This window comes from Neocloeon triangulifer, unplaced genomic scaffold (assembly GCF_031216515.1).
Source record: "Neocloeon triangulifer isolate White Clay Creek 2 clone unplaced genomic scaffold, ASM3121651v1 ptg000014l, whole genome shotgun sequence".
Lineage (NCBI taxonomy): Eukaryota > Metazoa > Arthropoda > Insecta > Ephemeroptera > Baetidae > Neocloeon > Neocloeon triangulifer.
This window is the reverse complement of record NW_026775556.1, coordinates 11390412-11407784: the sequence shown is the minus strand read 5'-3', so window position 1 is coordinate 11407784 and position 17373 is coordinate 11390412. Positions and strand designations below refer to the sequence as shown.

At 36.4% G+C, this 17373-nt stretch overlaps 3 protein-coding genes across 7 annotated transcripts; 1 reads left to right on the top strand and 2 right to left on the bottom strand.

The window, feature by feature from the left end:
- Positions 1-1915: 1915 nt before the first annotated feature.
- Positions 1916-7120, top strand: LOC132200231 (ETS-related transcription factor Elf-3-like). Of its 5 annotated transcripts, none has more exons than XM_059625545.1 (8): positions 1916-2157; positions 4244-4333; positions 4549-4672; positions 4885-5169; positions 5397-5609; positions 5673-5868; positions 5962-6105; positions 6261-7120. In XM_059625545.1, exons 1-7 carry the CDS (start codon positions 1993-1995, stop codon positions 6095-6097), a joined length of 1209 nt encoding a protein of 402 aa, XP_059481528.1. In that variant the 5' UTR covers positions 1916-1992; the 3' UTR covers positions 6098-6105; positions 6261-7120. The 5 variants fall into 5 exon arrangements, with proteins under 5 accessions (XP_059481528.1, XP_059481529.1, XP_059481530.1 ...); XM_059625547.1 differs by lacking the exon at positions 1916-2157 and adding an exon at positions 2613-2805; XM_059625550.1 differs by lacking the exon at positions 1916-2157 and adding an exon at positions 3286-3439.
- Positions 7121-7354: 234 nt separating this feature from the next.
- On the bottom strand, positions 7355-8670 carry LOC132200233 (charged multivesicular body protein 2a). Its single transcript, XM_059625552.1, has 4 exons — positions 8508-8670; positions 8197-8373; positions 7831-8141; positions 7355-7777 (listed from the first exon to the last, which is right to left on the bottom strand). Exons 2-4 carry the CDS (start codon positions 8362-8364, stop codon positions 7588-7590), a joined length of 669 nt encoding a protein of 222 aa, XP_059481535.1. The 5' UTR covers positions 8365-8373; positions 8508-8670; the 3' UTR covers positions 7355-7587.
- A 517-nt stretch (positions 8671-9187) lies between these two features.
- Positions 9188-13745, bottom strand: LOC132200232 (transmembrane protein 53). Its single transcript, XM_059625551.1, has 7 exons — positions 13433-13745; positions 11434-11572; positions 11195-11314; positions 10558-10809; positions 10231-10499; positions 9998-10175; positions 9188-9939 (listed from the first exon to the last, which is right to left on the bottom strand). The coding sequence occupies exons 2-7, from the start codon at positions 11515-11517 to the stop codon at positions 9799-9801; spliced, it is 1044 nt and encodes a 347-aa protein (XP_059481534.1). The 5' UTR covers positions 11518-11572; positions 13433-13745; the 3' UTR covers positions 9188-9798.
- Between the last annotated feature and the right edge of the window lie 3628 nt (positions 13746-17373).

Below are 17373 nucleotides of genomic sequence, written 5' to 3'. Positions count from 1 at the left end.
TTTCTGTAATCTACTATCATCTCTTTCAGATTTAAAGATTCATTTTCACTCAATTTTTTCTCGTTGAAAATTTTTTCAAAATTGCACTCCCATTCATCCATCATTATATTGTTTGTATTGTAAAAACTTTTGCTCAACTTGAGAATTTTATAGCACTTATTCTGCTCCGCCTCTTTTAAAATGTCCAACTCCTTCATTTGCACAAAAGCGTTCTTCTTCATTTCACACACATTTTTGTAATTTCTTTTTATTGCGGTATAGTGCGGTAATAGAATCTTGATTATACTAGTTACATTTAAACTTTCAGCCACTTCCAAGCACTCTCTCCATTCGTTCAATTTCTGTTTTAATTCGTAGCATTCAGAATCAAACCACGGTTGACTAATCCGTTCAGTTTGCCTACGAGGAATGTCGGCCTCTTTCATAATATTTATCATATTTTTATAAAACTCTTCAACGTCCCCCTTTTCCAGATTTGTTCTTAGAATATTTTTATATTTAGTCTCAATAAGCTCTTTAAGTATGTTTTCATCTAATTTAAAATTTTTCTTATTCAAAGACATGTCCCCATTTCTGTTCTTTTGTTTTGTGAAATTAAATTCTATTGAAATAAAATTATGTTTTCTTATGGTTGGGCAAATTTTAAAATTTTCGGTGTAAATTTTTGGCCCTTTGAAGATTAAATCAACCACACTATGACCATTACTACAGTCGTAGGTACTTTTATATGGATATTCATTTACTATTGTCAGACTGTTTTCCTCAGCAAAATCAAGCAGCGAGTCAATTTTTCTGTTTTTAGTATCCAGTCGGCAATTAAAGTCTCCAGCCAAAATGAAATTTTCAAAATTTTCAACATATTTAAGGATTGAGAGAAGTTCATTAGTCACTGTTGTAGAACGTATCTTCGGATTTAAATAGCATGTTACTACTGTAATGTCATCAAAATTTAGAATTATGAAGTTTTCCAAATATTTCACATTTAGTAAATTTCCTAACCTAGAATTAAAATACACGGAAATTCCCCTCATCGGTCGCCCTGCCTCCTTTTGTGAAGCTAAAACTTGCCTTGAATAAAAATGTTATGTTTGGGTATTGCAAAATATTTACCGCAAAATAAACCAATAATAATTATTCGAAGTAGAGTTAAAAAAATAGAGCATTGATTGTTATAATTATTTTTTTTTCTACGGCTAAAAATTAATTGATATAATGTATTTAACAATAATTTGTGATAATATTATAGCCAATAGTATGTGCTTGTATAGCGAATTTTAAAATTTTCATTAAAAATTCACTTGAAATGAAATTGCTATGCCATGTGTTATTGCAAGTTGCATACTAACTTCCATCAAGTTGGAATCTATCATCTCAAAAATGTAGATTGGAAGATTTATTTTACTTGAAAGTAAATTATTATTTATCAAGTAATCAGCAACAATTATCAATTATCTTAATCTTATTATCTTCTAAATTTTTTTCTTACAAGTTTTGGGACAAATTATTAAATAATCACAATTTTTTTTATTATGAGAAATTTTCTTTAGGAAATCTGAAAAGTAAATATTATAACGCCAAATTTGTATACGGCGCAAAATACTGTCAACAATTTCTGGAACCCACTTCCGAATTCACGGAAGCTGATCCAAAAAAGCGCCGTATCAAAAATTCAACTCGTCGGAGGAGGAGGAGATAATTGAGTGAATCACCACCTGTAACCGGCTCGGCTCTCACCTATGAAAAAACGACATAAGCACGCGAGCCGCGTGTTTTCATTGCGTTGTAAACATTCTCTCTCTTCCAAGAACCGGCTCGGCGATAACGCGGCTATTGGCTATCAGAACCACTGACGTCAGTGGCGGCAGCCAGTGGGAGCAGGCGCGACTCGGGAAGGCCCCGGCAGCGCCAAACACAGCACCGCTGCACTCCACATGGCCCGCGAGCTCGCCAGCTATAATCAGTACACAGCGCGCGATAGAACACATTTGACTCATGCCGCCCGTAGAGTGCACGTCTTTGGTCAACGGTGCCCAGGCACCCCAACTCCAAGCCCTCTCACCCCTCGTGGATGAGTTCAACTACAACCCCTTTTTCATGGATCATCAGCAACAGGTTTTCCTGTCCAGTGCAGCCCTGCCAGAGCACTACCTCCACCATGTAAGTACAAATTTACAAAATTTATTTATTTATTTGTTTTCATTTTAAGGGTTCAATTATTTAGGAAAAATTTTAGTGTCAAAATTATCTCTATATGAATTAAGAGCTTTAAATTTAAGTTTGAGATTTTAGATTAGGTTTTTTTTTCATTTTCCTTGTTTCGGTTGCTATTTTTATTCAAAAACTCTTGGTGGTCATGAGAGGTCAAGTTTTTCAGTTAACCATTTTCCTTTGCCACATTAGAGTTTTGTTATCTCGCTCGCGACAGACGGTCTCGTGTGCTTTATTTTCGTTTTCCTTGTCTTTCGCTGCCCTCTTCCCTTGTCGTCATTAAGTTTTAATCAGCACGTCGCCCAATTTTATTTTTTTTTTTATCGCGGTAGCGACGTGGTCATTCATGAACTCAATTATTATTTGCCACGGCGGTGGGCTCCATGCTGCGGTACAAGGAAAATGCGCGTTTATCTCGGCACGGCGGCGCCTTTTCCAAGCTTCAGGCTGTGTGGGGGCGCTGGATCGGTCGGACGCGCGGTCAGCTATTGCGGCCTTTCAATGCCAAGCTCGGGTTCCGGTCTTTAAAATTCCGCAGCAGGTACACAAATCTGGACCAAACCGAAAATGCTCAGATACTTCTCACGGACTTTTCAGGTAATCTTATCTAATGAATTGGCGAATTTAAGTTACTTGGTACTAAAAAAAAATTGTTATTTCCAACCCTCGTCGAAAGGGGGTAGTTGATTGTTATTATTATTATTTAAATTTATTATATTATATTTTTTCGCTATTTTATTCAATTTTATTACAATCGCAAATTTCTCGCTGCGAGGTCATTGGCTAATTGCGCGTCATTGGCGTTTATTTGAATAATTAGTATGTGCGATCAGATTCTGCCGTTCACCTTTTCTCGCTCCGGGTAAGTGTTCGGTTCGAGGCGGCAGCCTCGTCTTAAAGGTCCTACGTCACCAGTTCGGGGAAACGCGGTGGCGCGACGGCCAATCAGCGGCGCGCTTTATTTGCAACACTTTCCTCGTTGAGCACCATCGTGAGTCAGTGAGGTAGTAGGGCAGTATAGATTTTATACGTAGCGCCGCGTTGCCATGGCGACGCTCGCGAACGGCGCCGCTGATTGGCCGCGCCGCTCGCTGGAAAGTCCCGGCAGATATGAAATTTAGAGCCCGACTTTCCTCCTCCGATGATGGATGAGTGGGATACTACCTAATGTTATATCCCCGCACATTTTTACCTGATTCACCGGGACAAATGATTGGCACCATGCAGGCAGGTAGGAACGTCCCGGCCCGGCGCCCCAAGAGCCGCCAATTCGGTCTCGACACCGATCGCATTTAGTTCTTTTTATTTTTTTAACACGCCGCGGTTATACATATTATTTCGCAATCTGCATGTGTGAAGCACGCTGCGTTGAAAAACTTTCTTGGACGCTACCTGTTTTCTTTTATTCTTTGGCTCTATGGAGGTAATTTTGACACGTTTTTACTGCGCATTTCGACTTTTGTGGGGTTATTTTATTTATTTAATTTGTTTTTTGTGATATATACAAATTTAACCATCTTTCGTTAATCATGATGTGTTTAAAAAACGTTATAACTAGCCACGTGAATTTAATTTTTCATTAGAAATATCGACTATTATTCTATTTTTCTTAATTTCATTATTATATTTGTTTAAAATGCAATAAAAATGTTCTATTACTTTTGCTAAAGTTTATTGCAGCAACAATTAACTTGGCTTTTTATTATTAATGTGTAAGATTTTAGCCATTTTCCTGACACGTTTGGCTATATTTTTGCCCTCAACTTTCGGCCAATTATTATAATTGTACACTCGTATGGTGATAACAGTCCCCCCTGCAAAATTTCAAGTCTGATGTTTTTAAGAAATTAAAATTTATCGCCATTTTTTATGCACGAAGTAAGTGAAATTCAGTTGCACTGCACACGCCAGCAGCGGCGACGGTCTTTTCTTCTTGTGTCGCGCAACGTTGGCCAATTGTGCACTTTATAATACTCGCTCAAATTATTTAACCGCGCGCAATTTGACTAACGCATTTCGCCTGCTTTTGTTGCAGAATTTGAATATGAATTTCAACTCTGCTGATTCGTACGACTTCAGTTTTGATCAAAACTACCCAACTTCCAACGACAACTTTCACCCAAATGTAAGTATAATATAAAATTCCTGGAAGCACTCTTTTATTGCCCCCCTTGCACTCGCCGCCGCCAGTTCACTTGCGGCCGTGCATATTTTATAAAGCGCCGCCATGCACAAGGAAAGAGCGCGCGCCTTCTTATTATTCTCTAATTGAAATCAGCCCCCCGCTAAAAAAAAGAAAAGATTTCGGAGAAGTGAAATGTGTTTCTCAAATTGTTACAGAGTTTCGAAACAGAAACTTCTAGCATTTTCAAGAGTTCATGTGACGTGCTTGAGGGAAAGGACACCAGCAGCATGTCGATGCCATCCACCGCCAACTGCAAAGAAATTCCACTCTCGTCACTAGGTAAAGCCTCATTTACATTTTTTTAATTTACCTTGAAATAGGCTATAAAACTAAATAAATAATTAATTAATAAACTTTTCTTGTTTGTTTTTTAATTCATTTTATTAAAGAAATTGCAAAACCAATTTTGTATATTTGCTTTAAAAAAGTAAAAAATTAACATAATTTTACTTCTTTTATTCATATTAAAATATATCTTGTTTTGTCCGCAGAAATCGACACGTCAGAATATGATAAGAAACCAGACACGAACAACCTGTGGAACAAAAAGGCTGTCGTCGACTGGTTCGTCCAGTATGGTGCGGACACCGCAAGGTTGCAGGAGCTGCAGTTCTCCAATGTGTCCGACCTGTACCGAATGCTCACCAACGACATTGAAATGTTTGCCGAGAAACTCGGCATCTCGGCGCCAACCCTTCAAAAGGCCTGCGACGAGCTCTACTCGTACAACCCTCACTCGTCCGGTTACATTCCAGACGGACACGTTTTCAATAATGGTGAGTTTGGTTTTCCTCATTCGCTCCTATTGGCTCTTGCCACGTCTGTTGGGAGGCTTTTTACGAGAAGTTAGTCAGCAAACGGCTATGAGGAAACTCGAATTTGTTTGCTTAAAGTGATACTACCCAGATAGCTTTCAAATGAATCATCCTCGCTCATTCATAAAGCCGATTATTACTCTCTGATGAATGAAATTTTCACCATTGGTGTTTTGGTTTATCAACAGGTAACCACGAGATGTTGCACGAAGTCAAGCAGGAAAGCAGTTCACAAATGGACTACCCGTGGGCACAACAGGGCTACAGCTACAAGGATGATGAATACACATCAGAAGACGATGCTGAAGATTTTGAGCAGGAAAAACCAGCAGTGCAAGTGCCCCGTCGCACCGGCAAGAGAGGAAGGCCGCCCAGCATTATGAGCAAGGCAAAACGCAGAGGTGTGTAATTATATTGTCGGTGAATCGGTTCTCGGAACTAATTTTTTTTTGCTTGATCCACAGAAAAGAGCCACGGAAAACTTTGGGAATTCATCCGCGATCTCCTGAAGGAACCCAAGTACTGCCCTAGTCTCATCTGCTGGGAGAACCACGAAGAGGGTGTCTTCCGATTCGTCAGCAGCGAAAAAGTTGCCAAGCTGTGGGGTGACAAGAGGAAAAACTCCAACATGACTTACGAGAAGCTGAGCCGAGCCATGAGGTGAGATTTGAGAGCAATAATTTAAACTAAAAATCATGCAAATCCAAAAATTAACACCTGAACCTGATCCTCAATAACCTGCTTGTTATCCAGGACCTACTACATCCGACAAATCCTTGTACCCGTTCCTAAAACCGGTAGATATCCCAAGAAGTTAGTCTACAAATTTGGTCCCAATGCACATGGCTGGAAAAGCCAAGACTATTCGACTTCGTACACATATTATTGATCTCATACGTAAGGTTACAGATGCTTTGAGTTTGGCTTCTGTATCTTGCTTTTCTGAGAGAAATTTCTTCTTTTTTGCTGTGTAAATAATGACAGCTGACTGACTTTACTTTTTAAAAAGATTTTGTGGCAAGAAAACTAATTTAAATTTCTTATTGTTTCAGGTATTACTACAAGAGCAAAATTCTCCAACCAGTAACTCACAGAAGGTTAGTCTACAAATTTGGGCCCAACGCCGTCAACTGGAGGTGTGAAAACCCAAATTTCGCACGGCTGTCTTGAACACCAAAATCAGCGGAGTTCTCCGACCCCACTCAATTGATCTCTAAGCGAGATGCGACTGATCTAAAAACAAGAATGCTCATTTAGAATATCAAACCATTGGCCCAGCCAAATGGAATCCCAAAGTATGTTGTTTCAACACAAGAAGCAACGCCACCCGTCAAAAACGACAGCCGTTGCTCTTCCTGCGGAGTTGCTGTTTGGATGTATTTGTTGCTCTCTTACATAATGCGAGATGTCTCTTCCATCAACTTTGATATAATTAATTTATAAATCACTTGTGTAATTTGTAAATGTTTCTCAATAGTGTTTCCTTCATCCTCATTGTCATGAATTTATGTTCCTGAGTATATGTTCTTAAAAGACACAAGAATCGTTGAATGTATTATAATATTAAATTATATTGTCCGATCCTCCTTCTAAGTGTTTAAGTTGTGTGAGCAGCAATGCTGCCGATTTCATCGAACTACATTCCATGAGTTGGAATATTATATCGTACTGTCTTCTACTCTACAACGTTTTCTGTCAAACTTATTATTTAATGCTGAAGGAATCAAAGTTTGACAAAGAGCTTGGAATTTTTGCAAGTACTTATTAAATATAAGAGGATTCACAGCGTGTTGCGTGGCCTCAATGCCAAAGGCCAACATATTCCAATTGAAGCAAGAGTTTCTTGTATTTTTGATTATTCATGTAATAAAATGTTGCTAATTTGACCATAATAATTCTGTATTTTTCAATAACACAATACAATTTTCTCAAATCCGTAATGCAAGAAAAAAAGTTTTAAATAAAAGTGTAAATTAGTGCTTGGAGCAGAGTACGATTTATAAAAAAAAAAATTTAAGCAGCAGCAAACTGTTGATGTTAAGTAGCATAAAAAAAATGGATGCTGTCTGTGAGGAAATATTAAAAAGAAGTTGCAAAATGAAAAAAGTGGGTTCAAACCTTGTTGTGCAATAAAACTAGATTAAGCTTAAAATTCAATTTTCAATATTAAAATTTAATTTGTAATAATATAAACATTCTAGCTTCTAACTTACACAATTTTTTAACATATTGATTTGGAAAATAACTCTTCGGTTATTCTAAAAGCGGTCAAAGTGAATGTGGCTTTTCCCAGGCATGAATAACCGCACAAAAATAAATTATAATGAAATAAACCATTTTAGAATGGAATACCAATTAATGTATGACCAGAGAAGCAATTTACTCCCGGCGCAGATTGTCCAGCCTTGCCTGCAAGTCTGCGTCAGCATCTGAAACTGGACCAGCTGCAGCAGGAACAGCAGTTTTTCCTTTCGGGGCCACCAGCGAACCAGACGCCTCAGGTAGTCCAGAAAGTTGGTCACCAAGTTGGAGACCAAGTTCGTCTAGCACTTGAGAGACGACAGCATCACTGTAATTAATTCATAGTAAAAACCACGCAAGGAGTGACAATTAAAAATTTACCTCTCCTCCTCGTCCCCTTCATCTTCCATTGCGTCATCAATAGCTTCATTCATCATCTCCTCTTTCATGTCCATAATTTCCGACTGCTTTTCAAATTCTTGCAGGATTTTTTGGATCTGAGGCAAATTCAGCTGTCTGTTCATGTTCTGCATCGCCTTGGTAACTCCCTTCATGGCCTCGGCCATCGCGTTTTGTGACCGGAGGGTCTGCACTTTGAGAGACACGGCCTGGATGTTTGCCTTCATCAGCATGAACTTCTTCACATAGCGCCTGGTCCTGACCAAATCTTTGGCCATAATTTTCACAGATTCCTATGAATTCCATCTTATAAGCAAAATGTTTTCTTTTTAAATTTTAATCACAAACCATTTGACCTTCTTTAGCCATCTTCTTGATGTCCATGATTATCTTTTTTTCTTGTTGTTCCATCCTAACCTTTTCTCTGTCTAGGTCTCTCATGGCTTTGTTTAAGGCTCTCTGATTTTTCCTCAGCATCTCTTCAGGAGACATTCGCCGTCCGAATAACCACTCCATCGTTGAATTCTGGAAACGATTTGAATTTTTAAACATGTTGATAGACAAGACAATTTATGAACCAAAGCAAAAGCGTTGTTTACAACCCAATAACAACACGGAAAATTATTTTGATTTTCGCACGAAATAATAAATGTACGCACTTTTAACGGTTGGTTGTTGATGGAGAGTATCAAAAATGAAAGTTTTGAGCGTTTAATAAGCTTAAAAGACTATTTTTAAGTGTAGGAATCCAATTTTATGACACTTTGTGACACTTGTGAATCATATCCCTATCTTAACTTTCGCTGTCAGAAGGTAAATAAATCGACTGCGGCGCCATCTACCAACAATGAAACGGATTAATTACAGTAAATCAAAAATTGGCCGAATTGGCGGGATGCTCACTTTTCTGGCATGCTTTTAATTTTAAATTTTTCTCTTTGCTTAATTAATATTTAGGGATAATAAATAATAATATTAAGTGCAATTAGGTGAATAATGGAGAATATAAATTTTTTGTAAATTATTATCAAAGATTTAAGATTCTGTTTAAAATAAAAGGATTTTGTATTAAACGCTTTTGCGTACAACTAGGGTGCAATGCAAACACCCTTCTCAACACGAAATCCTGGGGCCCCCGGCCGACTTTCAACCCTTTACTCGCAGTCCCAGCATGAGAAATCACTCAGGTTCCCCCGAGGAAAATCCGCCTGGAGTGGGAATCGAACCCACAATCTCCGGGATGGAGGGCAAGAGCATACTCCACTTAGCCACTAATAACGATATAGCTAAATTTATAAGCTTTGCTCTAACAAATTGGGTTGCAAAATAAATTTAAGCAGTGTACTTCGTTTAATATCAATTTATTCTCAAAGCTATTTGTTGACAGAGGAAATAATTTCTCCAAAGTTTCCTTTAGTTGTATTTTACATGGTACGTCATTCAAATTTTGATGTGACTTCAATATAGACAATAAGTAGTGCAAGCAGTAAAAGGAGAGTGAGTTTATTTTTAATTTTCAACAGCTGATTAAATTCCAAACAACTCTTCCATCAACAAGAGGTCAAAAGAGACACACCTGGCCACTAAAAATTCAAAGATAATACATTAAATGTGCTCATCATCATAATATCAATGCTGCTATCAAAGTGGTATGATCAAATATTGATAACGGACAATGGGTCAAAGAGGTAATAATTAGTGTATGTGTAAAAGGACTATAAGGGTTAACATAGCAACAAGAAGTATCTCTCTTGATCTTGCCAGCACTTCAACCTTAAACCAGCTAATTTTCTACAAGCCAACAAATTCTACTACAGGCAATTTGAGTTTCAATTTTAAGAACAATAAAAAAAATTAAAAACTTCCAAAAAGTGAAGCATAAAAATAGAAAAAAAATTAAGTAGAATGATTTCCACGATGAATAGGAATGTCAGGTTCATCACGAGACGATCACAATTTTGCACGAGCTTTGCAGGCCACAGGCATGAGACCAATCTTAGCCAAGAATGCTGCTACTTCAGCGATGTACTCCTCTGGGTACTTTCTGAAGTGGCCCACATGGTGTGAGTCATTCCAAACTTTGAAGCGAACCTGAAGAAATAACCAAATCAAATCAAGGTTCTAAAATAAAATTTAAAAAAAAACTTACATCAATGCCCAACGCTTCCCAGTTTTCAGCCACCTTCAGGTTGCTCTCTGGTTTCCCAATAGGATCTCTCTTGGATACCAAGAATAAGGCAGGGGTTCGAACCATCGAACTGTGATACATTTGACTAGAACGGATGTAATGACATGTAGCTCCGTCATAGAAAGTTCTCATGTGGTATCTGGAAAGTAAATTATAATAATTTCAATTTTTAAAAAAAAAATGCAATTACACACTTGACATATTTTCGAAATGCGTTTTGCAGCATCATATTTCTAGGAAACACTGCAGCAGGCAGACCATCGGGAATATCCTGCATATCAGCCGCGCTGTCCCAAATGTGACCCACGATGTTGTTCATGACTGGCTTGAATCTAGCCTCATCGGCCTGGGCTATAGAGAGCACCTCACCCCAAAGATAGCCTCCCACCGAGAAGCCGTGAATCAGAATTGGACGATCCCGCGTGTTGACGTCCAGAAAATGAAGCAAATCATTTGCTACGACCTGTAACATAATTTTTGAAGAATTTTATTTTTTTTTATCGATTTAATTTTTTCCATACCTGGCTGCCTTTAGCAGGCCATAGAAGCTGCCAGGGTGTAAGGCGACAGGTGAGGACTTCAAAACCAATCTTCAGGTAGAAGTTGGCGTACTTTGCAATGTGCTTGTTTTGACTCATGAGCCACGGCAACATGACGACCAACGGCTGCTGAGAATTGTCACCCTCCTTTAGTTTAAGGGATTTCGAAGTTCCTGCCTCTGCCGGAGTCGATCCACCGTTCTCCAATGATCGTTTGGAACTTGAAGCCGTGAACTAACAATCAAACAAATCATAACTAACTATTTAAAATAATAAAATCTTATAAAATTATGGATTGTATATTTTAATGAAAATATTGTGTGCAAATACTTAAAATTTGCAAGAAAATTTCAAAATAATTAAAATAGAAATTTATAATAATTCCTCCTCAAGATAAAAAAAATGAGATAGAAATTTGGACGCACAATTTTGTAACTAGAAAAAAATTATTTAATAAAAAGAACCAATTAAATTTAATTTTCATAAAATAAATAAAAAATTTCATAATACTTTTTATTCAAAGTCGTACGCTTTCATAATTTGAGAGAATAAAAAAATAATAATAATAATTTCAAGGTCATTTTCTTATTTTGATGCAAAAACGTCAAATTAAGCTTACCAGATCGAGATTTTTGGTGAGCTTGTTGATGTGAAGGTCCCTGATGCGGTCGCCCTGCTTGCCGCTGGCATACCTGATTCCGATGTTTCTGTTCATCAGCATGCTCGAGGCAGGCATCGGCTGAAAAATGAAACAAACAACTTTTGATCAGCCCATTCCGCAGCTACGCTAGGAGAAGTGCAATTTGATTTGACCTTGGTGGCGCCGAATCAAAAATATAATTTTTTTCCACTTCCTACCTTGAGGCTGATGGGCTGTCGCACGACGGCTGGTCTAACTACGCCCAGAGTAGTCAATGACTTTGAAAAATTGAACAGTGCCATTTTTTTGCAACCGGCTATCTCAGAAGCTGGGACAGAGTGACAAGCAAAAGGGAGTCTGAAACACAAAAGAGATACAAATTTGATTGGAAAAATTCATGATCAGAGAATCGCAATACACTAAAATTTAATAAAGAAATACGTTTTGGAAAATTGGAAGTAAATTTGGTGTTGCAGGCGTTGATTTTTAACATACCAAGCTTGTGAAATATGCCAGTTATGTTAATTCGGCAAAATATATCAATTTCTAAGACTCAATTAAAAATAAAAAATTATAAGTACAATTTTAATGAATTAGTTGTACAAGGCAAATTTTATTGTACTTTTTTTTAGTCATTTTTTTCCAATTAGTGATTCAGATATTACAATTTATTTTGAAATAGTTTCAAATGCTATTCAATGCTTTTTAAATTTTCATTTTGTATAAAAATATAAATACATATTATATTTCATTTTCCTAAGTTTCTTAGGGCTTAACAATAGACAACTCTTAAACTTAATGATTATTTATAATTAATTTCTAAAATAAAAAATATTTTGTACCATCCATATGATGTTCAGTAAAAAATATCCAAGCGTTTTTTAAAATAATATCATAAGAAAATAACGGAAAACTATCAAAATTGAACTTTGAATGGTCTGACCCTGTCAATCTTGTTCCCTCTAATCACCCAACATTCTATAAGTTGAGCAATAATTTCACCCAATTATCAAAATTGATAATTTTTAAGTGTGAAATCATTCTGCATGACTGAACGTGTCAACAATGGTTGGTGAAATGGCGAGACAATTATTTGAATGAACAATAAACAATCGCAGGTTTATTGAAGTGGCAGGAGATTGGAGACTGATGATGGTGGACCCCAGCATGTTCTGCACATGATGTGATAAGTAATAGTGGGTCATTAACATGCTACCGCCGACTACACAACTTGCTGCTTCAGTGCATGAGCAGAATAGTGAACAAGCGTAACAGCAAAAAATGCATTTCAGTTGAAGAATCAGAGACGGGTCTCACCAAATGAAAAGTCTGAAACTTTATCTATTACAGCTTCAAATTAAAAAAAAATTTCTTTATTTTGCTATAAAAGAGTAAAATTTATATTTATTTTGAAAGGAAGAAATTAAGAAATAAAATATAATATTTATTAAATATTTCAATGAATAATTTCTCTATTTAATTTATAAAAATATTTGTCCATAGTTGTTTAAGTTTAGAATAATTTTTTTATTAATATATTGCAACATATACACTACTGAAATTCAAATGAAGAAAAAAATCACATTAAAAATAAATTGTTGCTCAAATTTGGAGAAACAATGCATTAAAAAACAAGCTTTCATTTTTTTAAAATAAAAGTGGGAAGATTAATTTCTAAGTAATTAATTAATTGTAATTAACACGATAAAATTATTATAAATAATATGAATTATTAAAACAATATTTTAATAAAGATGATTTGACCAAAGTTTCAATTGCAATCACCAGCAGAGCACGTATTTCAAGATTAAACTTGTAAAATAGGATTAACATATTTTTGAAGCAAACTTACTTTAGTACCTTCAGCTAAGTGGCAGTACCGAAACAAGACTGACCAAGATCAAAATAAAGAGCTGCTGCTTGTGCGCCAAAAAAACGTGTGCCGGCCCACCAACAACGACATTAACCACAATTGTTTGGCAACGGAGAAAGCAACACGATCAATATATTATAAAAAAGCTGAATCGAAAGTGCAGTGGTTGAATAATAAGGTAATTGCATAAAAGTTGGCCACACCAAAAACATTCGAGCATTTTTTAATACTTATTTCGCAGCGGAGGAAAGCAACGATCGATAGAGAAGCACTACAAATCAGCCAAGTTCATATATATGCAAATTAGTGCAATATTATCGAGCATGTGCGAGTTTTATTCTCACCTGCAAATTTTTATTCTCCGTGTCCAGTTCAGAGCGGCCCAAAGACTGAAGACCACGGTCGTGTCGTGAGTATCAAAAAGATAATTCTTCGCAAATCTCGAGACTCGGACTGGGCTTATCAGAATCTTGGTCGATCAATCACAAATAGGCTGATGTGAGTGAGCACAGCTCATCACAGAGTCGAAGCCGCCCGCACTCGCTGCACTGCAAAGAGACCGCAGACGTCACGCCAGCGAGCATAGCAAGCAGGACGGACAGACAGGACAGGGGAATCGACAAACTGAAGTGCAAAAAAGTGGTGTGACTCTTGGAGGGGGCGTGGTCGCCGGTTTGCAGAAAATTCGCAACACGGTGAACCGGTTCCTCTAACACTTCAAAAGCACCGCAAAGATGGCAGCACTGTTACTGATTTCTTCAATTTTATGAGTACGTGTTCTGCGAGTTGCATACCACTCATGGCTGCAGGCGCTTCATATTTTTTAATATAATTTTTCTATTTTCAGATCAGAACTTCTCTTATTTCTTTTCCTTTTGCTTTTTATTCATAAGAGAATTTATTTTGTGGTGAAAATTAATTTCAAAAATTGTGATAACAATTTGCTAAATTAAACACATTTAATTTTCTCAAAAAGTTTGTACAATTTTTATTTAATGACAAAAATTACAAATTATTCGAGCATGACATAACAATGAATCTTCTCGCATTCAGAAGTGTCGGCGTGTGTGGCTGCAAGAAGAAGAAAACAACATTTTTCTTTCTTTTTTCGTGAATTTCCAGTGTTTCTGTTCAGTTTCAACATTATTCTGTTACAGATAATACGACTATCAGATAACATTTTTTTTGTATTAATTAAATATTTATTTGTATGATCACTATTGTTCAATATGAAGGAGGTCATTATAATTTACTCTGAGTAAACAGAGCTGCTGCAACCAAAAAGGTGGATCACTATGGTTCAGATATGGATTTCATACATTTGATATTTCTCGATTTATAATTCTTATACGAAAATACAGCGAGAGGAGCAATCAGTCAGACTATTGCTGGACGCGTGAGGTATAGAAAACATTGGCAAGCGCGCTTAGCGAATCTGCATAGTAAGTTTTAGAAAATCCAAACACGCGCTTGCCAAGTTTTTAAAAATACATTTACACGTGAGGAATAACAATTATTTTGTTTTGACGACACATTTATTTCGATAGAAAACACGATTTTTTTTGTTTCATTCACTCATTCTTGCTTTTCACAGCATATCCCACGATAAAAATATTTACTTTGCTCTAGTGGTGCTTAAAAAATGTGTGTTACTTGTGGTTAATTTATTCTATGTCTATTTTCTCGACTTGGTTAAGATTTGACCCTGTTTTCGAGATTTGTGTGGTTATTGACTATTTTCGCGTCAAAAGGCTTTTGATCTGTTGTACTTTCGACAAATACAATGTGACTTAGAATTATTGGACTCTATTTGCGGGGAAATTGTTTGAGGAATTCGCTTGCAGATTGAATTTTTTATAGGATAAAAATATTCCAGTTTGTCTGCAACTGAAGGAATGCTATGTTTTATATAAGAGAGGTAGTGAAAGGCACGTCTTTTGACATGTATCGAGTCAGTGTGATTTGCAGATTGTGGAAAAACATCCTGATTATAACCTTTTGGAATATGCAGAGGTGATTATTATTGAATTTTTATTGAAACTCAATTCAGAGTAATTACTATTTCATTTGGAAAATAGTTTTTTTTTCTCTTTTATACAGGTTTTGTGTCAATTAAACGGTGTGAAAAAATCGATTGCACCTTTTTACAAGAAGTGAGTGGTGGTGTGGCAATTCAATTATATATTAGGAACCAATGAATCAATCCATCCTTTTTATATATTATGCGACAAATGATCATTTTACGGATTAGGAACCTTGCTGTGCTTCTTCTTCGTCTTCAGTTAAATTGTATTTCCGCTAATTAGCTAATTTACATACACCCAGTTACTCTGTTTTCATCTACAAAAATAATCAAATGTTTACAAACACTTCTGAAAATGACTTTTTATGAAAGAGGATTTTGAAATCTGTAAGGACAAAAGACCGCACGCGAATATTTACAAAACAGTCAGTTTATATATTATACAAAATTGAAATCAAGTTGCGCATATCAATTAAGAAACTCAACAAAATCACGTCTTATAAATTATTCAATTATCTAAGTATTTTGATTATTTTATGCACATCTTTGAAAATTGGTGCTGCGCATTACAACTAAATATCAGTTAATCAGCGCAGTTTATCACCAAATTATTCAATAGTAAACATCCCGTGGTTTCATTAATTATTTTAAATAATATTCTATCCGTGCTCAAAACCAAACCTGACTTAAACTAAATCCTCATTTTCAGTTCTTCTGATATGTAGAAACACTTAATAATTTTTTACACTATTTTATAATTTCCACGATCACGAAACTAATGCTGAATTTCAAAAAATTAAAGTTCATTTTCTCTCCAGACAATCAGCACGACAACATCAAAGTTCGTTTTTCAAGCAACCAAAAAACGAATATGTAAACCTAGCAACAACTAGCGTCATCGATTAATTGTTATTTTCAACACCGTCTCAGCACATTTCGCTCAATTAATTCAATAATAAATATATTTAATTTTAATACTTATAGCGAGTACCTCTAATAGGAATCAAATATGTATTTTTCGAATGACGCATGGAACTTCTTACCATTAATTTCAGTTGCACGCAATTTCCGTTCATTGCGTGTTGTTGCAATTCCACACACAGTTAAATACACAAAGAATTGAATTCCTCTCCTTGATTTTTTTTTACCATAGCACAATATTACCAAAAAATTGCAACAGCAGTACACAAAAATATTATTATTATATGTCTCTCATATATATTTCTTCTCGTCACGTCGATGATATTAAAAAATAATCTGATATTTGAGAGAAAAAGTCGTTCGTTCTTCAACTGGATGGGCGTGAATGCAAAAACGGATGGAAACGTTGGGAATCGAGAAAGAACTTCATGAGCTCGAGGGGTTTCGAATTTATTTAAATATGCGCCGAGAAAGAAAAATCAAGAGAAGCTACACAAAAAAAGTCGAGTTTCCGGGGAAAAGTAGTGTAACGTCTCTTTCGCCCGCCGCTCTTGTTAATAATGATCAGCGCAGCCGCTTGATTTCCATGCATACATGATTGACATTATGCATTCAGTGGAGCGCGCACGAGGGTGAAAATATTTTGATGAAGTCAGCCACTCTGCATTTTTATTTGACTAACAATGGATTTTCTTTCCAATTTATGCACTCGCCAGGATAAAATTATTTGTGACAATAATCGAGAGCAATGAAAACGCGCCCGGTGCGAAAAATGTTAAGAATTATATAGAACTTGTGTATACAATTCAAATGCGCGCCGGTCTCTCATTGTGAAGAGTTGATTTGTCTCGAGAGTCGTTACGGAGAATTCGCCGAAAATTGACAAGTCGCAAAGCTGTGACAGAGTATAACGATTTTTCTCCGACAAAAATATATAAATTTATCCAAGGGGTAATTCCTGGAGTTGATTGCGCCGTAGCCCTTTTAACGACCCTCTCTTTTTCTTTTTTCATTTATAAATTTCCAAAAAAAAGGAGGAAGCGCTCATGGGAAGTTTTAACTGATTTTTAAGCCACAAAATGACGCGCAGCACGCCGAATCGCCCGCAGCATATTATATACATTGTTTAAATTAATGAAGGACTGACAAAATGGGCGCCTACGGGGGATGCAGCAGCAGCAGTTAAACACACCTGCCCCACCCTCGATTAAATACGGGGGATGCTGCTTCGCTATATCGCTTCGTTTTTTTTAATGCATCCAGGACTGGGTATATTTTTAAGCACGCGCCCGTTGCGGAAAGTTTTTGAAGGAAAAAAGCGGCGAATTTGGAAGCGGCTCT